A 22,171-nucleotide genomic window follows, 5' to 3' on the forward strand; every position below is an offset into this window, starting at 1 on the left:
CTTTAGGAGACACCAGGAACTAAAGAAAACATGTGAAGTGTGTTTTCCGGGCCCAATGTTTTTTCTAAATTAATGAAAAGTAGTTCTCCTCTGATAGGATGGCAACAGCATCACACCACCTCAGCCCCAGACAACCCCCCCCCTGAGTCACTCCCTGCAAACCGGCTAACCTTCAGCCTGCATGTGTCTGAATGCGTTACCTGAATGTTTCCCTACGTTTCCAGGCTCCCTCTAAATATATGTGTGTGTTGCTTCAACAGTGTGGACGTCTGACACTTTGCTTCACATACATCATCAAATTCTTTTTCATTGTTTTTATGATGTTTGAAATAGAAAAGGATGTTTAAAAGACAGAATGTGCAAAGCTCCTCGTAACGAGAGAATAGGTGGAAGAAAAACAAAGCAGACATTTTTTGGACTGAAGTTTTTATTCACAGATTTGCACCCTCACCACAAAATCCAACTTTTTTTGTGTGTTCCTCAGACCTCGACGCAAGCAACTAGGCCCTCACTAACGGTCTGGCAAGAAATGCCTAAGACGCAATTTATTGTGTATTAGCTGTCTTGAAACCATGGAAACATGCATGTAGCTTGTGTGTGAGTTCGATATAGCTTGTAGCATGTTGCCTCAAGCAGAAGCAAAGACCAGGAGAAACTCCTTTAATGTAAGAGATAAGATAAGATAATCCTTTAATTTATTCCACATGTGAATCCTGAGCAAACCCGAGCTGCTATTTTACTCATTCACCATTTAAGGGAGAATATAATTGTTTGCTTCCTTGCCAGTTCAGATGAGACCATGGATAGCTCTGTCACATGACTTAGCTTAGCTTAAAGCAAAAAGTGGAAACAAAATGTTGGCATGCTATATCATAATTATACAAAAACAATCCCTGTAAAACCACTAATTCAGAGCATGCTAACAAAGAGCTCCATCAGGGCAACGTCAGCCAAATTGACTGAGAAGCATAAATATATTTGACTGTACCCCGAGGAGTAATTTCATGACTGCCATAAAATTAATTTTCTACAAATGTTCACAGTGCTTAGAGGATAAAAAACTGTTTTAATCATCAGACTTTTTGCGGCGCCAATATTGAGTCATTTCACCAAGCTGCTCACTAGGTTGGTTTACAACATACTGTGCTAATTAGCAGTATGTTAAACAGCATGCTAAAGAAAGACGTAGACATTAAACCAGCATGTTAGCATCGTCATTGTGAGCGAGTTAGCATACATTAGCATTTGCAGTAGCTTAAAGCACAGTGAGTGAGACTGTTTCACTTAGTTTTGTCTCTTTGCTAAGCTAAGCTAAGCTAATTAGCTGCTTGTATTTATCCAACATGGTACATATTTCACAGTGGTATCTTCGTGCTTCCAAAATGTTAAACCATTACTTTGAAGTCTGCCTGGTCAGTGCAATCTGTTGAACCAAAATGACGCAAGCCATTTTTAAAAATATTCAAAGAGAGAAAAAAAAATGATGCGCTACTACTACTACAAAAACTATAACTTACATGTTATAAAACAAAGATTAATAAAAATATATAAAACTTTCAAAAGTTTTGAAAGCGTAAAAAATGTACACTTGAGTCACCGTGTTAAAACTGATAATGTAGGTACAAATTCATCCTCTACAGGTAAAACTAACTATGCAGAAATAATGCTCAGTCAGTTGATTGAACAGAATGAAAAGCTAGAGGGACTGCAATGACTGGATGCTGCTGTGAATGAGAGAACACTTCATAGGTGTACAGTTGGCTGGCATCAGAGGTCAGAGGTCGAATGGCCTGAATGAGGTCTGGGAGGTGAGATGCCCTCACCACACAGCTCCTGATTGTTCTTTTTCCTTCCCTTTTGTCCTCGGAAGTGTCAGACCTGACTCTGAAAAGCTGAAAAGTCCAGTGATCCTGAAAAAGAGAGAAGCAATGCGAGATATAAATACACTGGACTAGTAGACTGCCCTATTTATTCTATAAATTATTGAGGAATGATGAAGAGAAGAGTACGCAGACTTACCATGAAGGGAAGATCAGTTCCAGTTCTCCTGGCCACTGTGAAAACATAAATAAAACAAGATGTTAAGCAACCTCCATATTTTAATAAATCTACGCTAAGAAGAAGATGCTACAAACGTGTTAGGATATGTTCCAACTTGGAAAAATATTAGGTTCACTAGTGAAAATTAGTAAATTCTTTCTAATACAGTCCTTAAGTACATTTTAGCTTCATGACTGTTTATGCTGAAACAGTGTAATCAGAATCAGCTTTAAGTATAAGTTGCACATACAAGGAATTTGACTCTGCTCACTTTTCTCAATGGTACAAGACAAAGCACTTAAATGAGAATAAGGAGCATAAGAAAGTGTAAGAATTCAACTGCGTGAGATGTTAAACTGGGTTGAATTAAGTGTTTCTTTTATTTAGCCTAGCCCACTGACTAAAATGAGGCTGTTAATATAATACAAACATGTGTCTATACAACATGACACATTTAATAGAGCTTCAAACATAATGAAAACACAGCTGAATCAGTTATTTTAAACAGTTACTTTAAACAAGTACTAAATACCTTAACCTTCATGAAGATTTAGTGCAGGACTGTTACATTAGAATGAATTAGTTTCCACGGGTGTACCTAATGAACTGGCAAATGAGTGTATATCACTTTAAATTAAAGGCAGTATAACTACTTTTCAGTCTGTTAAAGTATTAATAAACAACTAAAACAAAAGATTAACTACAAGGCACAAATTACACGATTAAATACTTTCCCCTCGGTATGGACAGTGTGATCCAATGAAAACTGGACGAACAGTTCGGACTCCTGACTCATGACAATGTCAGATGAAAATGAGGAGCCATGTCACTCATAGATAACTTTGTTTTGATGAGTCCTGGTGGTGGGTTGTTAAAAAAGTGACAATGAAGGATGAAGAAGAAGAAGAAGAAGAAGAAGAAGAAGAAGAAGAAGAAGAAGAAGAAGAAGAAGGAATGTAGCAACAACAACAAAAAAAAATGGATGAAGATGAAACCTCCATCTCAGTGAGAGTCTGATGATGATTTGAGGGTCAGTGGGTTATGAATGGTTGTAGTTTCTTCTTAAGGTTGTTAGACGGGGGTTAGTGGTTAGTTATCACTGATCAGTACCTTGTCGTCGGGGAAAACGTCCTGTGAGTCACCATTCAGAGCACATTGGGGGAGCTGAGGCCCGAGGGAACCGGGTCAGAGTGTCAGAGTAGGGAGAGCTAAATGTACACACACACACACACACAGGATTCTTTACAGATTTAACATTTGTGCATCAAACTCTATGTTTGTATGAGTCCTGATCATACAGACAAAAAAATATCCCTCCACCGTTTATCACTGCAGCATGCAAGCTAGCAGATTTAGGTGGGCACGGCTCGTACCTGACCACAGCGAGGTTTCCGTGGATATCACACACTAGTTCACCATGATTACCTGTATTAGCCATACTGCAACACAAAGAGCGAGGGTGGACAGATGACAATGACAAAGACAATGTGAAGACTCCTCTGACAGAAGCAAAGCTGGAGTCAACCAGAGATGGAAATGAAGTCCACGGAGAGAAGGGAAGGGAAGGGAAGGTCCGTGGAAAGAGACGAGAGGCTGCGCTCGTGATTTAAGATGAAGAGTGAAAGGTGCAAAGAGGTTCCAAAGTTGAAGTTTCTGGTGCCAAGAAAGAAAGTGGGCACATGGAGGAACGTGGACAAGGTGCGTGAGTCTGACAGACATTAAAGAGGAACGAGCCACGGGTACGAGGAGCTGGAGTGGAAATAACAGGAGGTGAAAATACGAGGAGAATCAGTGGCCATGAAAAGAAATGACGAGTGAAGGGAAGAAAATGATTAATTAACTCTTAATTAACTCTGCTTTGATCTACATCAGAAAAGACTGAAGAAAATTAGGAGCCAAACCACCAAATTACACATATATATATGTATATAATTAAAAATGTGTGCATGCTTGTGTGGACTCACTCTTCAAAGACGTCCTCTGTGTCCATCCTTCTGTAATACTTGGCCAGTTTGACAGAGAAGATGATGCTGGGGATCAGAAAGATGCAGCAAGCTCCCAGACCGAACCAGAACGTGTTCTGAAAAACAAAGGGACATTACGAGTGATACAATTTTATCACTGTAACTCAAACAGACCAAACAAATATTTTTAAAAAATGAATTAAAAATTCTACTACTCTAGCTTCTCAAATGAAGTGGCAGAAGAAGTTTTCTTCTTTTTTCGAATACAAATAACAGAACACACACACACATTTATATATATATATATTAGTATTGGTGCGTTACTCTGCAACCAAAGCTTTAATTTTATAGCTGGATGAGGTGGACCTAATTCAACAAAATGCAGGATAACTGAAAGTGCATCATAAATTACAAACAAACTGATTCATGTCGTAGGCTTTGGAAAGATACTATAGTACAAATTTAAAGTAAAATGTAATTTATGTTACTGCACATACTGCTTGTTTCCATCACTTCTCAACTTTCTTGTTGTTCCTTTTCAATGTGATTATCAGTGAAAATGCTTTGGATCCTTAAGATGCAAAAAATCTGAACAAACAAAAGGTTCACAGACACTAAACACCTGCATGTACAAGCGTTCACCCGTGACATCTGTTTATTCTGCTCACAGTCTGCGCCTTGTTTGAGCCCACATCACAATCTCTTATGCATAAACTAGATGATACGTAAAAATAAATCTTTACAAGTCTTCTGGGTCTGAGTGGAAACAGTGTCTATGTGTGTTACCTCCCCACCCTTCATCAAAACAGTCCAGGTTGGATTTGTGTGGGACTTGAGAACAAACTGTTCTCGTACGTCTTCGCTCCCTGAACCCAGAGCTCCAACAAACTGTCAAAGAGCTGTTTATATTTCTAGTTAACATCCAGATGCATGAAGGGTATGTGTTCTGTACATACAGCTGAGAAATTAATTGGTAAACCTCAGCAGCCTGCCAACAAGTCACACAAACACACACAGAGGTAACCGCAGTAAGGTCTTACCACGGAGTCGAGGATGAAGCTGCATGCTACTATCTCCATGCTGTCCACAATGTTGCTGATGGGTTTACACTGGGCCACCTCTGCAGTTAGCTGTAGGCACAATACACACATGCACACACACACGCTGCATGAACACTTTTCTTGTTTCAAAATGCATTTCTTCTTGCAACCGAATACTGACCTTAAAAAAAAAGAGGAAAAATACTCACCGAGTTTTTAACCCATTCCGTGTACTGTTTGAAGTATCCCGCTAAGGTCTGTGTGTAGCCCTGTGTTTCCTAGAAGTCAGAAAAAAGATAATTAAGGTTAGGAGTTTGTCATCTGAAATTTAATATTTTATCAAATTGCTTTGATAAAAAAAATAAATAAAAATGCCAGTGTATGCCATTCTTGGTTAATTATTTTTGAGCTGAAAAAGTAGCTTATAATATGTTCATCAAGTGAGTTCAATAGGTGAAAACACAGACCAAAAAAACACAATTCACAATTCATTACAACGTGTGTTTCTTGTCTCGTTACGTCCGAAATATCAAATGTGGAAATTAACAGAGAATAAGTTCAAATAACCAGAAAAAGAAGCAGTAAAACTGGAAGAGTCAACTCTGAACAAGGGAGATGGACTGAGTGGATGATTAATCAATCACTAACAGCACAGTTTAGACATTTCTCCCGAAAAAAAAAAACGTTTTGCCCCAAATCACACCTTAAATTCTGAGTTTCTAGTCATTGATGTCGTCACCCAGACAGACAGAAAACAGACCTGAGTTGCGTGAGTTTCATGTGGGCATTTGACACTTAAAATTAGTTTGTTAGTTATTTAGAACTCAAGGAGATACTCAGACTTTTCACTTGTCTTTGTGTTTGCCTTGTTTTCAAGTCCCACCCTTTAATATTCTCCTTAAATCACTACAAATGTTACCTTCTTTTTTGTGAGGAACATTTAAACACTCCCAATCTTCGGGACAAACCCTTATTCAATTAAATTTAATAAAATTATTATTTCAGTTGCGGATGAGCGTGTATTTTCATAAATCTAAATCTAGATTCACAAAGCATTAGGAACTGTTTTTAATCCTGATACGATTAAAAACAGATTATATATTCACAGTTCTATAAAGCTGATACAGTCTAGGTACCTGCTTCACCACATGGGAGGCGTTATGAACGATGAGGTACTCTGCTGCATCGATGGCACTCAGGACATTAGTGACCTTCACCTGAAAGAAAGACAGATGTAAATCCATTAGAACTGGGTGAGTCGAGTAAATAAATAACTGAGGTTAGTTCATAGTTCACAGTTTCAGTCGGGACTCACTGGCAGATCACCGGAAGTCCTCTGAAGTTGTTTGATGCTCTGGCTCAGCGTGCTCTGCTCACGTGAAGACAAACACACAAACAAATGAGACAAATGCACGTCTAAATGCGTGAATGCTCATTTACATACACGTTTATATGACCTCACGCCACTGCTCTCACAACACGAACCACGTTGCTAACAAACACACGCTAAAAAAAACACACAGAGCTGTTCAGCGGCTTACCCGCGCTTTGACATATTTCTGTCCCCGTTTAACCAAAGAAAAGGAGGAAAAGGACACACTCTTAGAACTGTTATGTCTTTCACATGCAATAATGGACAGCTTCAGACATTAACGATCATGTCAGCGAATTAAAACAGCAGCTGTTGGAGATGACCAAATAACGGTGGCCTGAATCATGTGAGTGCTGAGCTTTACTGCTGCTGTGGAGTTTCTTAAAGACATTAAGTGAGCTTAAAAGGTGATAGAGGAACAGTCTGTATTTATCACGTGTGCATACAGTCTGTATAGGTGTTTAATTGGGATTAGAGTTGTTTGTGTTGTGGGACAGTTAATTACCATTGCTTGCTCCATGGGCACAACCTGTTCTCTGTGAATGTTTCTGATGCTGCTGGCGTGACCCTTCAGTGCGTTCTCCAGAGCACCACGTGGCTGTGAACAAACACAAAGAGTTCAGGATATAGTCGCACATTCGTTAAATTCTCACAATAAACTTACAACACATGATTTGTCTTGTGTCTGTGGCTCATCGGGCTTTGACTTTGGCTTCTCATCAACAATAACAGTAATGCTTTTGGCATACGAATGGTAGGACTCACCAGCTGGTCGGCCTGATCTTCCAGGTTAGTAGAGAAGGACAGAAGATCTACAAGAGTGACTCCCTTATTTACCTGAAGGCATGCACAAAAAAAAGACATCTAATTAGTTTTGGGGGGTTTTCTGTTTGTTTTTATTGTAGCTTTTAGGAGTTTTCTAATGCATAACACCAGCCCAAAATTAAATATCTTATCATAGATATTATGTCTGCATTTATATAACATTTTAAACAACTATGCGTATAGTAGTGATCTGTCGCTTTTTTCTTAACTTTGAAGAGAAACAATTACAAAGATACAACCACTTGAAAGTGAGTGAATTTAATTACCTCAAACAAGACCAGTCTGAACCCTAAATAGCCTCTTTAGGTTTCTGCGTCAATTTGACGCCATAGCAATGATGACAGTGCAGATCGTACGCAGACCTTAGCACTGTACATTGCCTCAAGAGCTGTGACTGCTAGTAGCGTATAGGTCTTCAACAGGGGGTCCGTGACCCCTAGGGGATCCACGGAGGTACTGCAGGGGGGTCTCAAAATCTTGGTTGATTAGGGATTTTTTATATATATATATATATTTTAATTTTCCCCTCAAAGACTCTACTGTTGCACATGTTAGAAATAAATAAAATAAATATTTGAACCTGTGTTTCATTTGAAAAGGTTAATACCGAATGCAAAATGATAATAATGATGTATATTTGTAATTTGCACTCGGCCAAGTTTATAACACATGTAGTAGGTCTTTGGTCCCTACTTATGTTTGAGGGCCCTTGGCCTGAAAAACGTTGACAACCCCCGTAGCATCAAGTTTCCGCTTTAGTATTTCTGGCTGCTTCTCCATCTCCATCAATTTTGGTCCAAAGTTTTAGAACAGTAAAGACGTAACACATCGGAGAAAGGTTAACTGTGTGACTCATCTTTTGATGACTGCGAAATTTCGACTAAAGTTTCACCATTGTTTTGTAGACTACGTGCAACAGCCACGGCGTCTATGTCCTGCTGTACTCTAAATGTGCCTTAAGAAAACTTCTTGCAGCCATACGTCATGTAGTATGTATTTAAATGTCACACAGCAAAAGGACAAACACACAAACATTACCTCAGCAAGATAAGCATTATAGTCAATCTGTCCAATTCCAGAGTTGGCGAAGCTGATGAGGTTGTCTCTGCCACTCTGCTCCAGCAGGGTGATGTCCTGCAGATCCACCTGCACACTTTCCAACACTTTGGCCAGATCCTTGTTGTACTGTTGCGAAACACACGTACAGTATAAACTCCTAAGTGTCCATGCTCTCAGTCATGTCCATCAGTAGGTGATACACAGTAAAGAGTCACTTACCACAGTTCTGTTGAGGAAAGAATTAATGTTGAACATGGTTTCCAGCTGCAGAGCGTGATACAGACCGTTGTTCTCATAGCAGTCCCTATGAGACACATACCCTATGATCACACACTGAACATCCATGCACTTTTATCAAAACAATGAGCTTTATGGTACGTGTGCATCAGCTGTAAGCTTGTTACCTATACATGCTCCCCAAAGTCAGGTCAATGTTTGGATTCTGAAACAGCATCCCAGGAAGGAAGTTCTTTTTTTCGGGATGGACCAGAAACGGTGTGTCTATGATCTACACACACACACAAAAACACACACACACACACATCAGCACAGAGCAGCAGTCCTCTATGCAATACAGATCTGCTCAGGCAAGATAAACTCACAGAGAAACAGTGAGGAGAGAGAAAATAAGATGTTTCTAGAGGGAAGAGAATTTGTATTTAGTACCTTGAACAGCTGTCGGTTTGCCAGAGGTTCACACATCAGCTTCTCCACGTTGCCGCCAACCACAAACAGAGTAGTGACTAACGCCATCAGCACCCAGGCGAAGAGAAATGAGAAGCCCACCCCACTGGAGGAGCAAGAGATGGAGAAAGAGTGGTTTCATAATCACAGACGAAGAAATACTCTCTGAGGATGCCAGAAGTCTCTGCACAAATCACATAAATGTCCAAACTATTTAAACGTAATTAGAAACTCACCAGTTACCAGAGTCTACCTGTAGATGTGTATTTGCTGACTTATCTATTATCTATCAAAACATTCTGATTATTTTTATTTAAAAACTAAACTTCATGAATTGTTTTTCTGTAACGTATCTACCACTAATTGACCCAAGTTAAATATAATATACTGCAGCCACATTCAAAGTTACCTGTTACGTCAAGTAAAAGAGTTCACAATGAAAAGTTTACAGATATATGCTATAAAAAAAGGGCACTATTTCTGCAGTTTCTCCGTTGGAGTGTTGTTGTGGCGACCTACGCCATCAGCAGGTTTCCTCCGGTGTTTGACATGCAGCCGCGGGTTGTGGGCGTAGCTTGCTTGTCGTAGCCACAGGTGCCGCACAGCAGACCGAGAATGTTGAAGGCCAGGACCAGGACGACCATGCAGAGCACCCCGACACATCCGATCCACCTGAAAAGTACACAGATTTTTCACATGTGAGAACAATTAATCATATCTGTGGACGTTCACTCTAATTCGCAATCCTAACGCAGGATTATGACCCACTGTCTAATGTACTCACTTAACCTTGTATGCAGGATTTTTTAAATTCAAGACAAGCCTCACACACTTTCACGGACACATGCACAAACCTGTAGAAATCCATCTGGTCCATCTGTGGGTAAAGGGCCTCGATGCTCCTCTGTCTTTCGTTGAGGAAAATAGTGAAGTTGGCTAGAGAGGCTTCCACTGGGAACATCTTGGAGAAGCCGGTGATCTCTGCTCCAATCTTATCCAGCATGCCTTTTACGCCTGAAGCAGAATTGCAAAAATAAGAAAAATCGGAAGGCAAATGAACGCATGGTTTGCGCTTAGTGCAGACTGGAAGTAACAAAATCTAAAGAGAGGAGGAAGGAAGCTGCGGGGTGTAATAGATCAGAAAATAGGACTTACGAGGCAGAGCTGTGGTTTCGTTGTACGCGTGCAAATGTAAGAGTTGTAAAACATACAGTCAGACTCGTTCTAATCTCATCAGTTGACACTGGATTTGAGAAACAAACACACATTTAAATACCTGAGACAATGTTTTTAGTTTGCTCTTTAACCAGTCTTGGAGTGTCATTAAAGGACGAGTAACCCTGGAGGTGGAAAGAAAGATAGAGAAAGAGCTGGATGAAGATGAGGTTGAGACAGAAACTCATGAAATGAGCAGAATGAGCTAGAGACAGACACTGACCTTTTGTACAATGTTGCTGAGGTCTGTTCTCAGGACGGTATTAACATTGCCCAAAGCATGACTTACATCTGGAAGCTGAGAAAAATAAGAAACCAGAGTAAACATAGAGATATCGCCCTAATTAAAAGCTGAGTTGGCATTTATTTTAAGGTCCTCATTACCTTGGAATAGTCAGCGCTGATTCCTAGCTGGGCGAGTGTAGAGCGGATGGTGTTACAAGTGTGGGACACAGCTCCGTTGGTGCAGGCAGGGTCAGACAGGGTGTTAGATAGAGAGGCGCGCTCTGATGAGAGACTGGCCTGAAGCTTCCCCATCCCCTCTTGCAGCACCTCCAAGGAGGAGCTGACATTCTCCAGAGCCTCTTTGGTCTCCCGCATCGCTGGAAAGAAAACACAAAGGATGAAAATGAATCAGAAGCTTGTTGATTTCTGACACAATGGTGTGTTGTTTAACCACAGGGGTTGGTGTCACTGACTACACTAACCACAGAGCCACAACCCACAGAGGGTTTCCAATAAATACACAGTGGTTCAGGACACTTCCACTAACACAAAGTCACAAGCACTGCACCACTGGGTCCAGATCAGCTCCGTTTACCTTTGATGGCACTCTCAACTTTTGCTTTAGATAAAAAGAAATGTGAAGGAATCGTAGGGAAAAGAAGAAAGTAAAACATGGTTAGGATGTTTGGTTAGGATTTCCCCTTAAAAGACATATCACGTTTGTGTAGTAACTAACCCATAAGAAGGGAAGCAGGAAGGACAATCATCAGAAATAAATGCATCAACAAATGACAAAATTCATGATGAGATTAAATAGGCTGGAAGAACTGGGTCGCACTATTATGCGCTTCGGTGCAGCATGAACAAAAGAGGCTTGAAATCCGAGTTTATTGAAATATTTAAAACATACGTGTATTACTTTGTCTTCGGACAGAACAATGGAGGTAGTTTGATCCCTTTTTGACACATGACCCTCTGGGACATTTAACTGTACTTTACTATAATTTCATCAGAACAAATTTTTTGGGTGAGACAGAAGCAAAGAGACCGGAGAAGTGTTTTAGCTTAACCTCCTGAGACCCCATGTCCTCATATGAGGACATTAAGTTTTAGGTTTTATCACAGCTTATTGTGCTTCATTTAAACGTGTTAGTCTGCCATCCAGTGGTAGCAAAGAGGCAATATATTAGTCGGTGTAAAAACATGATAGTGGAAATTTCATCGGATTCATTCTTCGGACGATCAGAAGACAAAAGCAGACCTCATTAAAATTTAACGGTTGAAACTTATTTATTTATGCTTATTAAGGTTTAGCAAGTAGCAAGTACTCGTATGAGGACGTTGGGACTTCATTGTCCTGTCTGTGCTCAGTAATGTTCAGGTAATAAAATAAGCAGTTTTATATCATGTTACACATTGGGAGAGTTAATTAGAATATAAATAATGAAATAATCCCAGTGTCCACATATGAGGACATCGTTTTTTTCAAAACTACTTCCTGTTGAAAGATGATGGTTAGTTTTTATACGTCTTAGTTCCTACTAATACCAAGAAATTAAAAATACAGACCAAGCTTGGATCTCGGGAGGTTAAGGATCCTCTACATTAGTTTGTGGCAAAATGTCTCAATGTATTGTGAACTGAACAGGAGATAATATTCAAAACTAATACAGCGAATGTGTTACCTCCGGCCATACGCAGTGCAGAGTCCAGAGAGGGAATCACATCCTTCTCCAGCTGACTGTGGATCCTACCACCCAGCAAAGGTCCAATGTCTGGAAGGACACAGATCGGATCAGGTTGTATGGCAACAGCACAGTTATGTAAAAAGGTAGAGACATTGGTCAAATACTGTATGTAAACAGGAAGTTGTTTCAGCTTACTGTCAAGGTCTGACAGGACTTTGTTCTTTGCTGTGGTGTACTGGGCTGTCAGGTATTCAATTTGCTGCAAGAGGAAACATTTAACAACATTAGACCCTAGTTATAAATGCACGTATCTTGTACATGTAGATGTGTACGTTAACGGGCGTACCGCAGGTGTGTTGTTAGCAAATATCTTCAGGTCTCTCAGGTTGGTATTGATGAGCCGCCGAGTGCCCTTGATCTGGGTGCTGACATTATGATTGGCTGCATAAGCAATGAGTACTCCCATGCTGAAACACAAATACAGTGAGAATTAGTAAAGATTAAAACAAAACAAAACATAGTGACTACACTCACCAGCAGAGGGCGGCATGGTTACACAAGAGTTGTGAAGTGCCTTCAGTTACCCTACAAATCCAGTTTTTGTTTCTGCTTTGTGTTTTGGACGTGAGAGCTATTCCTTTACTATTCAAGTTCAGCTTACATCTCAGTTTTATTCTCCAGTTAAATGGCTGGTGGGGAATTGGGGTTATATTATGAACATTTGTGGCACCTGAAACTCACATGACTCGGGTCTGTAATGACCAGTTTTGTTTGTTGGAACTTCACAGACAAGATATTTGCCCTTTAAAACAATAAACCCATAAAAAGTCTTCACTTGCAAAAGAGAAAAACCAACACAGGGAGAAACAAGGCAAATTAATAGAAAACACTCTGAGTGATGAGACACTATTATAAAAAGTCATATCTCTGCATTTGTAAATGGTGTATATGTGCATGTGTGTGTTTGTGCGCGAGTGAGCATGTATATTTTTGATGTGAAAGGACTCATTCAGACAGCGAGGCCTCTCACGGTCAGCCAAGCGATATCAGTAACACCTAACTGTCCTGCACAGTTTGGATCGTATTTCTGTGCACCTGTCTAATCCACACAGCAGGTACACTACCTGTATACAGTATGTGTGTGTGTGTGTGTGTGTGAGCAGAGACAACTGAAGGAGAATATTATTCCATAAAGTTCTTCTAATGATACAAATTATGCTTTGATTTGGTGTTATAAAGCATTTTATCAACAGTTTAACAATAAAATGACTTTTTTAGTCAGTTCAACATGTTAGTGTCCTTTAATAGAGACAGTACAGACACCTAAGGTATATGAGAGCTTTGCAGAACTAACACAAGTCACAATGAACTCATTGCACTTCAGCGATATCGGAGGCTGCATTGACTCACGTGATGAAGATAGAGGCGGCGATGAGCGAGGCGGTGTAGAAACCTCGGTGACAGTCGGCGTTTTTCCTCTGTCTCTGATGCATCTCCCCTCCGCAGTTCTCACAGCACCGACACACACAGAAACACGTGGCTATGATGGGGGTGAGGACCACAAACAGGACGCCGATGGTCGTACATACAAGGAATCCGGCCTCGTAGTAGATCCACTGCAGGGGGGAGAGCGTGCATGCAGTTAGAGTCCACTCTTTGCCTTTCACATAGTTGGTGTTATTATACGGAGCATTGACAAGTGTCAGTTATGAGGAGTTTACCTGTAGCAACAGGACGACGTTGTCTGGCTGTATGCGCACAACATACACACACATTCACACACGCAGCAAAATAAACAAAAACAGATCAGTGTGGCACCCAAGTTCAAATTTCTATAACATGACATGATCACATTTGCTGCACAGTATCAAAACAATTACATGCAGTAAAAAGGTGATTTGTGTTATAATTTCAGTTAATGACACAGACTGTAAAGACTAAATATTCTTAAAAAGTAATTTCTCTCACACTTGAATTATCTATAAGAAACACAGTATTTCAATTATAAGCTCCAGACCAATCAATAACGTGGTAATTCATCATTTATAAATGTAACGTACCTTTCTCCATTCCTCTATTTTGATTCCCCCCATGTTTTGCTGAATGACTCTAACAATAAGATCTGTAAAAAAATAAAAAATAAAAATAAATAAAACGACAGAAATGAAATACAAAACAGGATAAATCTGCAAAATGAATAATCAGTTGTGCAGCTTTTGATGTACAGGAAGTTCATCTGTGTGTAGGTGTTGACGAGAAAAGCTGCGGTGGAAATGAATCCATTCACATGCTCATAAGCAGACGCTAACACAGATTACGTGGAATCACTTTTTCATTTCCGAGGACAGTATTGTGTATTCCCTGATACAGTACATCTGACAGCTGTGTGTTTTGAGCTGCGTAGCTCGCCAACGACAACTTCAGATCAGTCCAGCTGTCTGTGTGTTTGCGGTATATAGGTCAGGCAACACTAAGCCTACCTGCACCGTGACTCACCCAGACGGTTACTGGGCAGGTGAACACACACACACACACACACCTGCACACACGTTCACTAACTCATACAGATTACATGTATGTATATCCATTGGCATGTAAAGCAGGTATGGAATCAAACGACTTGCTTAAACTGAAATAAACATGAATTTGTCCAACCCTATTCACACACAAATGAACATCATATAACTGTTTACGACTAAGTTGCTTCAAATTGCATAGCCAGTTTAAACTATTTGTTATTAGCTTGTCAGATCTTTAATATCAAACCAAAAAGAAATTATGGGAGGATCATGATCAGAAAATATATCTTTTTTTCTCTGAGTACTGTAATATTGTCACACAACTAGTCTTTTTCTCAGACTGGACATTAAATAGACCCAGATTATTACATTTACCTTACTCATCACGTTATTTTAACACTAATTTACATTTGACCTTATAGCAACTTTCAGCTTGTCTTCATAGTTTTACAATTTCAGTCACAAGGACTTCTATGTGGAGTCCCCACATCAAGACTGAACGAACAGATCTACATCCCCACAACGTCACCAATACAAGTACACGTACACACATTCAGTGTCTGGTTCTACCTTCTGCTCGAACACCTGCTGACCCTCAGGTGAGGTGAAAAAGCGCACAAAGCTGAAAGGTACTGCACGGGGATTAGATCTGTGTCTAACCTTCTGTTTTTGTGCATGTAAATTATGTGACTTAAAATGCTGATGATACCAAAACCTTGATTAGCTCACACTTCCCTGTAAGTAATAGCTGCTTTCTTTATAGATTCATCAATCGAGTTGCTTATAAAATGTGGGAACTTACATTGAGAAGTGCTCACAACTGAGAGTGTATCAAGTTTTGTATATATGTTTTTAATATTGTTAAACGATTGGCTTCAACCAAACATCTCTAAATGAAGTGTTGTTTTGAACTAACATTTATAGATTTCAGAAGTTACGAGGACCAGTGGCTGAAGATATGGATAATCCTCTCAACGCTATCGCCCTCTTGTGGTGGGAGGGAGCCTCCTGATATTTCTTCAGCTGTTGTGTCTGAATGATAATGCGGATGAAACTGGCAGAAGAACACGTCAGACTGTCACATAGGGTGAAGACATCCATGTTTATGAACTCTGCAGATGCAGCATATGTGCACATTGGAGTTGTGTCACTGCCACCTGTTGTTTCTCAGCTGCTTAGTTAGCATTAGCCACTAAGGGCAGCTAAGCTTATACAGCTTAGTTTGGTGACCCAGTATAAGTGGTAACTACTGGAAATGAAAGGAAGACAGCGGATAAACAACTAGTAGTACTGGGCGTGAAAGGAAAAACAGACCAACATGAACTCGCATCTCCACAGCAGTGATGCTCAGTGGACTGAGCAGTCATTTTTGTTAATCAAGTATAAGATGTTTTCTGGGCCTAAATGTGAGCATTTCATCATTTATTTACTTTTTAAGTATAATAGACAAACAGGAGCAAATGTTGAAAGAGGAAAAAGACAAAACACAGCCATTAAAATCACTGAAAGACAAAAAAATTAACACAAATCATGTCAAACACTGCTGCCGGTGTGTGGTGCTCTCTCTCTCTCTCTCTTTCTATATATATATATATGTAACGACATACATCACATCACATCTGGTAACCATATATATAGTCATAACCTACAACCCTATTATTGTAATGGGTGTAAATATAGCCTGGCACAATCCTCTACGATGACCTGCTCTGAGGGATTACCGGAAGGTGTGAACAAAGTCTTATGCAACCCAACCACCACCACCTCCGCTGCCTTTTAGATGAAAAGCCTCCCACTGTGTGAAGTACAGTAAAAACCAGCTCACCTCATGGACCACAACATTTTTTGCAGTTTGGACTTAAATGAATGAGCTCATTAACATGATTTATTATTTTACTGTTTCATTTATTTTTTATTTGGCTTTCACCCATATAACATTGGAAATACATTATAGTCCAGTTAAATATGTTATATTTTCTGTATATTTTCAGGCAGTGGTTCAGCCACGTTTTGGCTGGTCACCCTTGTAAATGAAGTAATAACTCTGATGAGATAGTTGTTTATACTTCCTACGAAGCTTATTATGCAGTACTTAACCAAAACTGTAATACTACAGTACTAAAATCTAAAACTATGTGCGAGAAAATAATGTATTTTGTTAAATGAAATTGAAGTGCTCTAAAATCTCTAAACTTTTATTTGTAGTGGAAAGTTGGTCTGGAACTGATGAACTGATGCAGCAAAGAGGGCGGTTGGCGGACGGAACAGGGATGTAGTCATACACGACAAAATGAAAATCAGAAAATCTGTTTTTGAGACTATCCAATTGCATGCGTATGTTTCAGCTGAAATACATCCCATAATAAAACCCAGGACCAGACCCAAGATAAGACTTAAGTCTGGCTTTACCAGGATAGTCTTTGTCAGTTTGGTCGTATTTGAACACAAGTCAACTGCCTTCATACACTGTGTTCGTATTGCAGAGCTAAAACTATCAGAAAAGCAAAGTTTATAGCCCCAGACGTGCTTTTCTTCTTCTCTAGCCTGTCTAGTCTCGTGACCTCCCAGATTCATCATGTGACTCCTTGATCCTGACCTCTGCTTTGGGAACAGCTGTTTTAAGTTTTCATTGGATGTAATATGGACAGACGTCGCATTGACTTAAATGTTTACTTTTTATATGAATAATGCTGCGTAGAGAAATTCAGGCTGCTGCTACGAAACTTCACTTGTTTTTGACAAAGTTTAACTGATGGTTTTGACTAATGTTAAAATGGTGTTAGTTTACTATTATAAGTCTCAGGACACCAGGAAATCTTCACAGTGGCAAGGAATGTATGTGTTTAAATCAGTTTAGTACGACTGATTAATAAAATAAAGAAATGACAACAAAAAAAGACTTTAATTTTGTGTTGGTAACTAATGAGACCAAGAGACAACCAAAGTACACCATCACCATAACAAGTGACAAACTGAAAGCTAAATATTAGTGGAAATAAGAGCTTTGCTTGTAAATAGAAGTGTTCTGTGTAAGATGCACTTGTGTGTTTTATAGGAATTCGGCCCTTGTGTTAGTTATCTTCCTCTAACATGAGTTTCTCTTGAATATAGTGTAAGACACTTGCTTCCTGATAAACAACCTGTCCACTTCCAATCACAGTAATTAACAAACACCACGACTATGACCCACTTTCAGGATGTGCCTCTGTGTGTGTGCCTGCGCAGCATGTGTTTGCACATTTGTGTGTGTGACAATGCCATCTGTAGCAGTGGTAGCAGCAGTGTTAGCATTAGCCCTGTGGATGCTAATCCTCTAATCCACCCTGTGTGTATCAGAGGGATAAGGCAATGTCGTCTTAGTGAGCGAAAGAGCCCAAAATGCTTCTTCGCTGTAAAACAAACCAACGGGCAGATTTGTAAAAAAGTGAGTCTGAAAGAAAAGCCAGCGTAGGTCAAGAATCAGTGAACGGAAACTCTCACCTCTGTCGTACTATGTTGGCGTTCACATGAGAGCGGTTCAAATGGAAAACTGGAAATTTTAACAAACTGCACAGATTCATACGGATTCATCAGCTCCATTATAAACTTTTATTATTATTATTTATCTGTAGCTCAACATCGACTCTAACTTAAAAAACAAATCTGCCACCTTTCCCACAGCTAACTATGATGTGAAAACAGCAATACAGGAAACATTGTGTGACAGGCCAGCACTGTGGTAATGTAACATATTGTACCACTAACAAAAGACCCACACTTCCCAGTGTACTGAATTGTAGCATACAACACTTTTGTACCCTTATTAAAACTTATTTGTCGTCATTTCAGTAACGTCAGTGGAAAAAAAATGCATCACCTTGAATTACTACATATTTGATTAGCAAACAAATTGTGATTATTAATAATAAAGCTTGATGCAGTTTTTTTATTGCCATAGATAATAATTACTTAATTATTAATTAAGGTTTTCTCAGGTGTTCTGGTTTTTGATAAATTAGGTGAAAACAGTGGATCAAAATATATCATAAATTCTACAATTGGTTGTGATTTATATTTAAAAATAAGAAAGAAACTGCATCATACAGCAAATCAACGTGTGCATGGTTATATTTTAATTATGGTCTGGATCTAAGTTGTTGCTGTTATATACTTGTAAAGTACAAATAATTTGTCAACAAACATATAGAAAACACACCTGTGGTTATTGCAACTATAATTACTCTGTTTCACTGTGTCCATGAAGTGCAAATCAAAATGCGTAGGTGTTTGTTTTAATGACTCCAGCCCGTTAAATTAAAGGCCTTTTACTTTTTCAAATCCATCTGACTGCCTGGACGTGGATTTTTTTATGCGTTTTTCCACGTGATTTTTCCATTTTCCTTCAGTCATTAGTTCCCTTTCCAGTGCACCATTGGTTTGGGGACACCAGTAGAGCTCCAGCCATTCACCTTCCTTTTTTTTCCTTAAACATTATTATTAATTATTTAATATTTTGTTTAATAGTATCAAAAGTATCCAAATATTAACTTAAAAATGCTGTTGCCCATGAAGCTGGGACGTCCCTTTTTCTTATCCCCATGTATACATTCTTATCCCCATGTATACACACTAGCTTTATGTTTGGAAAAGGGCGACCAACAAAGTTTTTAGAAGATACACACTTTATCAATCAAGAATAAATCAAATCTGTTTCGTTGATGCTCTACTTCTTCATTTAGTTTTTGTCATTATAAGTTCATGTCAAACTAAGCAGCACAGCAGAGCTGTTTCACTGACTTTTGCCACATTTGCCTCTTGCATTATCAAGTTGTAAAGAAATCAACAACATTACAATTAATGGTATCAAAAAAGAGTTATAGATCTTACTATGATCATTTATCACAATGTAAACACACACCCAGCCAGGACTGGGTATTTTTCATTGGACTTCACTCGTCTATATTACTTCGATTATACTGAATATTGATATAAGAAACATTGTGAGATGTTGTGATCTATTATCCTTCATTAACATCAGTGAGGTCAGCCATCATGTCTGTAATATATATATATATATATATATATATATATATATATATTTATATATTTTTTTTTTTTTTTTTCTGCAACATTTCAGATGTCATCTTGCTGCAGGATCTCACAAAAAATAAAAGAAAAAATACTTATTTAAACCAAAAACAGAAAAAAATTAAAAGTATTTTAATTATTCCAGTATTGAAATGTTAAACTGATCCATGTATAAATAACGTTTTGCCACAAATAATATCTGGATACCGTTTTTCCCCGGCCTGTACTACATTACCAACAGAGGGCAATAATTACTGATAACTGAAGTGCATGTGTCTGCACGCAAAAAGTTAAAAAAATAAGTTATTGGCTTTCTAGGTAAACATTGGTGCCACTTTAAAATGGGTTTCTTCTTCGCTCAAATGACCTTGCAGTGAAGGTAGATATATATAATAGCGGACTCTGAGGCCTGGCCGTGTGTTTGTTGACTGTGAACAACACTTCGGGGGTGGGCTCTACCTGTGCGTGTAAGTGACAGTGAAGCACGCCGTAAAGTCCATGGCAGTGGCAGCATATGGTCCAGTGGATTAAGTTATTACGCGGTGATGCAGGTGACTGAGAAAGCCTCCTCTAATCGCAGATCTGCTAATTGATTACCCAGCCAGTGGCCCTAACCCAGGACACCAAAATGGCAGCAACTTAAACCCTTCAATCCTATTGCACTTTGTCATCCTCCAACGTGACCACTCATAATATCCATACAATACATACAACGCACAAACGAGTGACTTCTAATGCTTTGTGGCTCCACCACTAGGTTACTGGACTAAACCCTGTGGATAACCGCCCACTATATATATACATATACATATACATATTGATCGCGTGGCAGATCTGATCACTTATTAATCACCTCAGTGCTAACAGCAGAAGATCACATATCAATTCTGACGGCCATTGATCCCATTAATCTGCACGTAACATTGGTTTATAGGCTCAACAAGCACACACCACCACTGCATGTAGCCTCGCCACGATCACGCTCTTTTAACCCAAAGCACAGACCCAAATCATCCCTGCCACAAGCCGAGTCTTTGAAGTTTCCGAGTGTTTTTTTGGACTTTGCTGTTTGGTTTGTGACGTACATCAGGATCATCAGATTCTGTTACGCTAAGGCCAGAGGTTTGTGAAAACAGAGCAAAGGCTACTTGTGACCCCTTGACACGGGTAATGCCATCACTGTGGACGTGGAGCCGTGAGCAGAGTTTTCAATGGAAGGATATACTGAGACCTGGAGACATGAAAATATCCCTCAATCTGATGCAAAATAAATAACTAAATACATAAATGGGGAACTTGTGACTCATTGTGTGGGTCTTCAAATCCAGGTTAGCTGTGGTTTTAGATGTGAAACAGCTCCCAAGAAATTGGTAAGAGCCATGACTCATACATAATTGGATTGTAATTTGCATAAAGGCATTAATTAAATGGGAATTCATTAGACCACATGTAACATTATTATTAAATTCAGTAACACAACTTCAAAACAAGTCATCCATCAATTCATACTCTAGATTTAGCAGGTACGTGAGGCATGAACAAACTTTCATAATTAAACTCAGGATTAATTAAACTCCCTTAATTCCTCACTGCATATGTCACATACTCTGAGGCCACAGTTTGGCTCAAATACCAGAATACTGTGTGTGGACATCACAAAATCATTTGCAGTGTTAATGCAGATGTCATTTCTAATTAGGTAATTAAATGGGATGGATATCCAAAATGGATGTGTAACACCTGTTAAGGCAGCACTTGTTGTAAATTGTAATTTAAGATGCGTGTGTGTGTGGTGTGTGTTATGTGTGTTTGTCCATTTAATTACATGGTTTCAGTACAGGCAGCCTGACGGATAGAGAGCAGTGACCACGAGGAGGAGGGTGGGGGACGTTAAAAAATCTCACCTTTGGGGAAGGAGTTGGGTTGAACAACGTAGAGAAACGCGTGGACCATGTGGAAGAGGACCCCTATGCTCCCTGGCTCGTAGTAAGCGTGGGTATTATATACCGCCGCAGGTACGAACCCAAAATCCAGCGGCTCCACCGGAGGAGGGGAGCGCTGCCTGCGGGAGTCCAACCGGCCCACAGCCGGTGCGGCGTCCCTCTCATCCGGCCGCTGCTCTCCGCCGGTGGTGCCCCAGCAGAGCAGCAGGACGAGCCACCGTGTCCACAGCATGGCTCAGAGAAGTCCAGCTCTGTGCACCAAGGAAAGACAAGAAAAGTAGAGTGCTATACAGTCCACCAGAGAAGGAAGAGGGGGGAGACGGGCGGGTGACACCTGTCCCTCTCTCTCGGTGGTTTTATCCAGTAAAGAAGCAAAAAAAAAAAAAAAACTTTCAAGCATCCAGCGGTCAGGTTGCAGCAGCTTTTAGCGCCTGGTTTCCCGGTGAGGACTCATCACTGGCATCTCAGAGGGGCAGCAGCGGCAGCTCGTTTCTCCCGGTGTCCTCCTCTCCCCGGTAACTCTCACCGGC

At 39.7% G+C, this 22,171-nt stretch overlaps 1 protein-coding gene across 10 annotated transcripts; it reads right to left on the reverse strand.

The window, feature by feature from the left end:
- Positions 1-1,036: 1,036 nt before the first annotated feature.
- prom1b (prominin 1 b) lies at positions 1,037-22,169 on the reverse strand. 10 transcript variants are annotated; one of them, XR_007112287.1, is made up of 29 exons: positions 21,603-22,167; positions 14,173-14,234; positions 13,834-13,860; positions 13,523-13,728; positions 12,459-12,579; positions 12,308-12,371; positions 12,110-12,199; positions 11,020-11,043; positions 10,584-10,801; positions 10,423-10,497; positions 10,261-10,324; positions 10,140-10,148; positions 9,839-9,998; positions 9,504-9,656; positions 8,967-9,090; positions 8,705-8,808; positions 8,520-8,604; positions 8,280-8,426; positions 7,182-7,253; positions 6,922-7,014; positions 6,586-6,603; positions 6,360-6,413; positions 6,181-6,261; positions 5,254-5,322; positions 5,045-5,134; positions 4,005-4,120; positions 3,151-3,248; positions 2,020-2,054; positions 1,037-1,910 (listed from the first exon to the last, which is right to left on the reverse strand). XR_007112287.1 is itself a non-coding variant. In XM_047578237.1 (28 exons), exons 1-27 carry the CDS (start codon positions 21,871-21,873, stop codon positions 2,033-2,035), a joined length of 2,619 nt encoding a protein of 872 aa, XP_047434193.1. In that variant the 5' UTR covers positions 21,874-22,167; the 3' UTR covers positions 1,037-1,910; positions 2,020-2,032. The 10 variants fall into 10 exon arrangements, 2 of the variants coding, with proteins under 2 accessions (XP_047434193.1, XP_047434192.1); XR_007112288.1 differs by lacking the exon at positions 10,140-10,148 and having other exon boundaries at positions 21,603-22,168; XR_007112290.1 differs by lacking the exon at positions 11,020-11,043 and having other exon boundaries at positions 21,603-22,166.
- Between the last annotated feature and the right edge of the window lie 2 nt (positions 22,170-22,171).

This window comes from Mugil cephalus, chromosome 2 (genome assembly GCF_022458985.1).
Source record: "Mugil cephalus isolate CIBA_MC_2020 chromosome 2, CIBA_Mcephalus_1.1, whole genome shotgun sequence".
Classification (NCBI taxonomy): Eukaryota; Metazoa; Chordata; class Actinopteri; order Mugiliformes; family Mugilidae; genus Mugil; species Mugil cephalus.

Coding starts and splice junctions, on each gene's coding strand:
- prom1b (XM_047578236.1), bottom strand. CDS start 21,873: ATGCTGTGGACACGGTGGCTCGTCCTGCTGCTCTGCTGGGGCACCACC. Junction 10,802..11,019: donor AGTTGAGAGTGCCATCAAAG/GTAAACGGAGCT, acceptor TTTTCTTTCCAG/CGATGCGGGAGACCAAAGAG. Junction 6,262..6,359: donor GGACTTCCGGTGATCTGCCA/GTGAGTCCCGAC, acceptor TCTTTCTTTCAG/GTGAAGGTCACTAATGTCCT.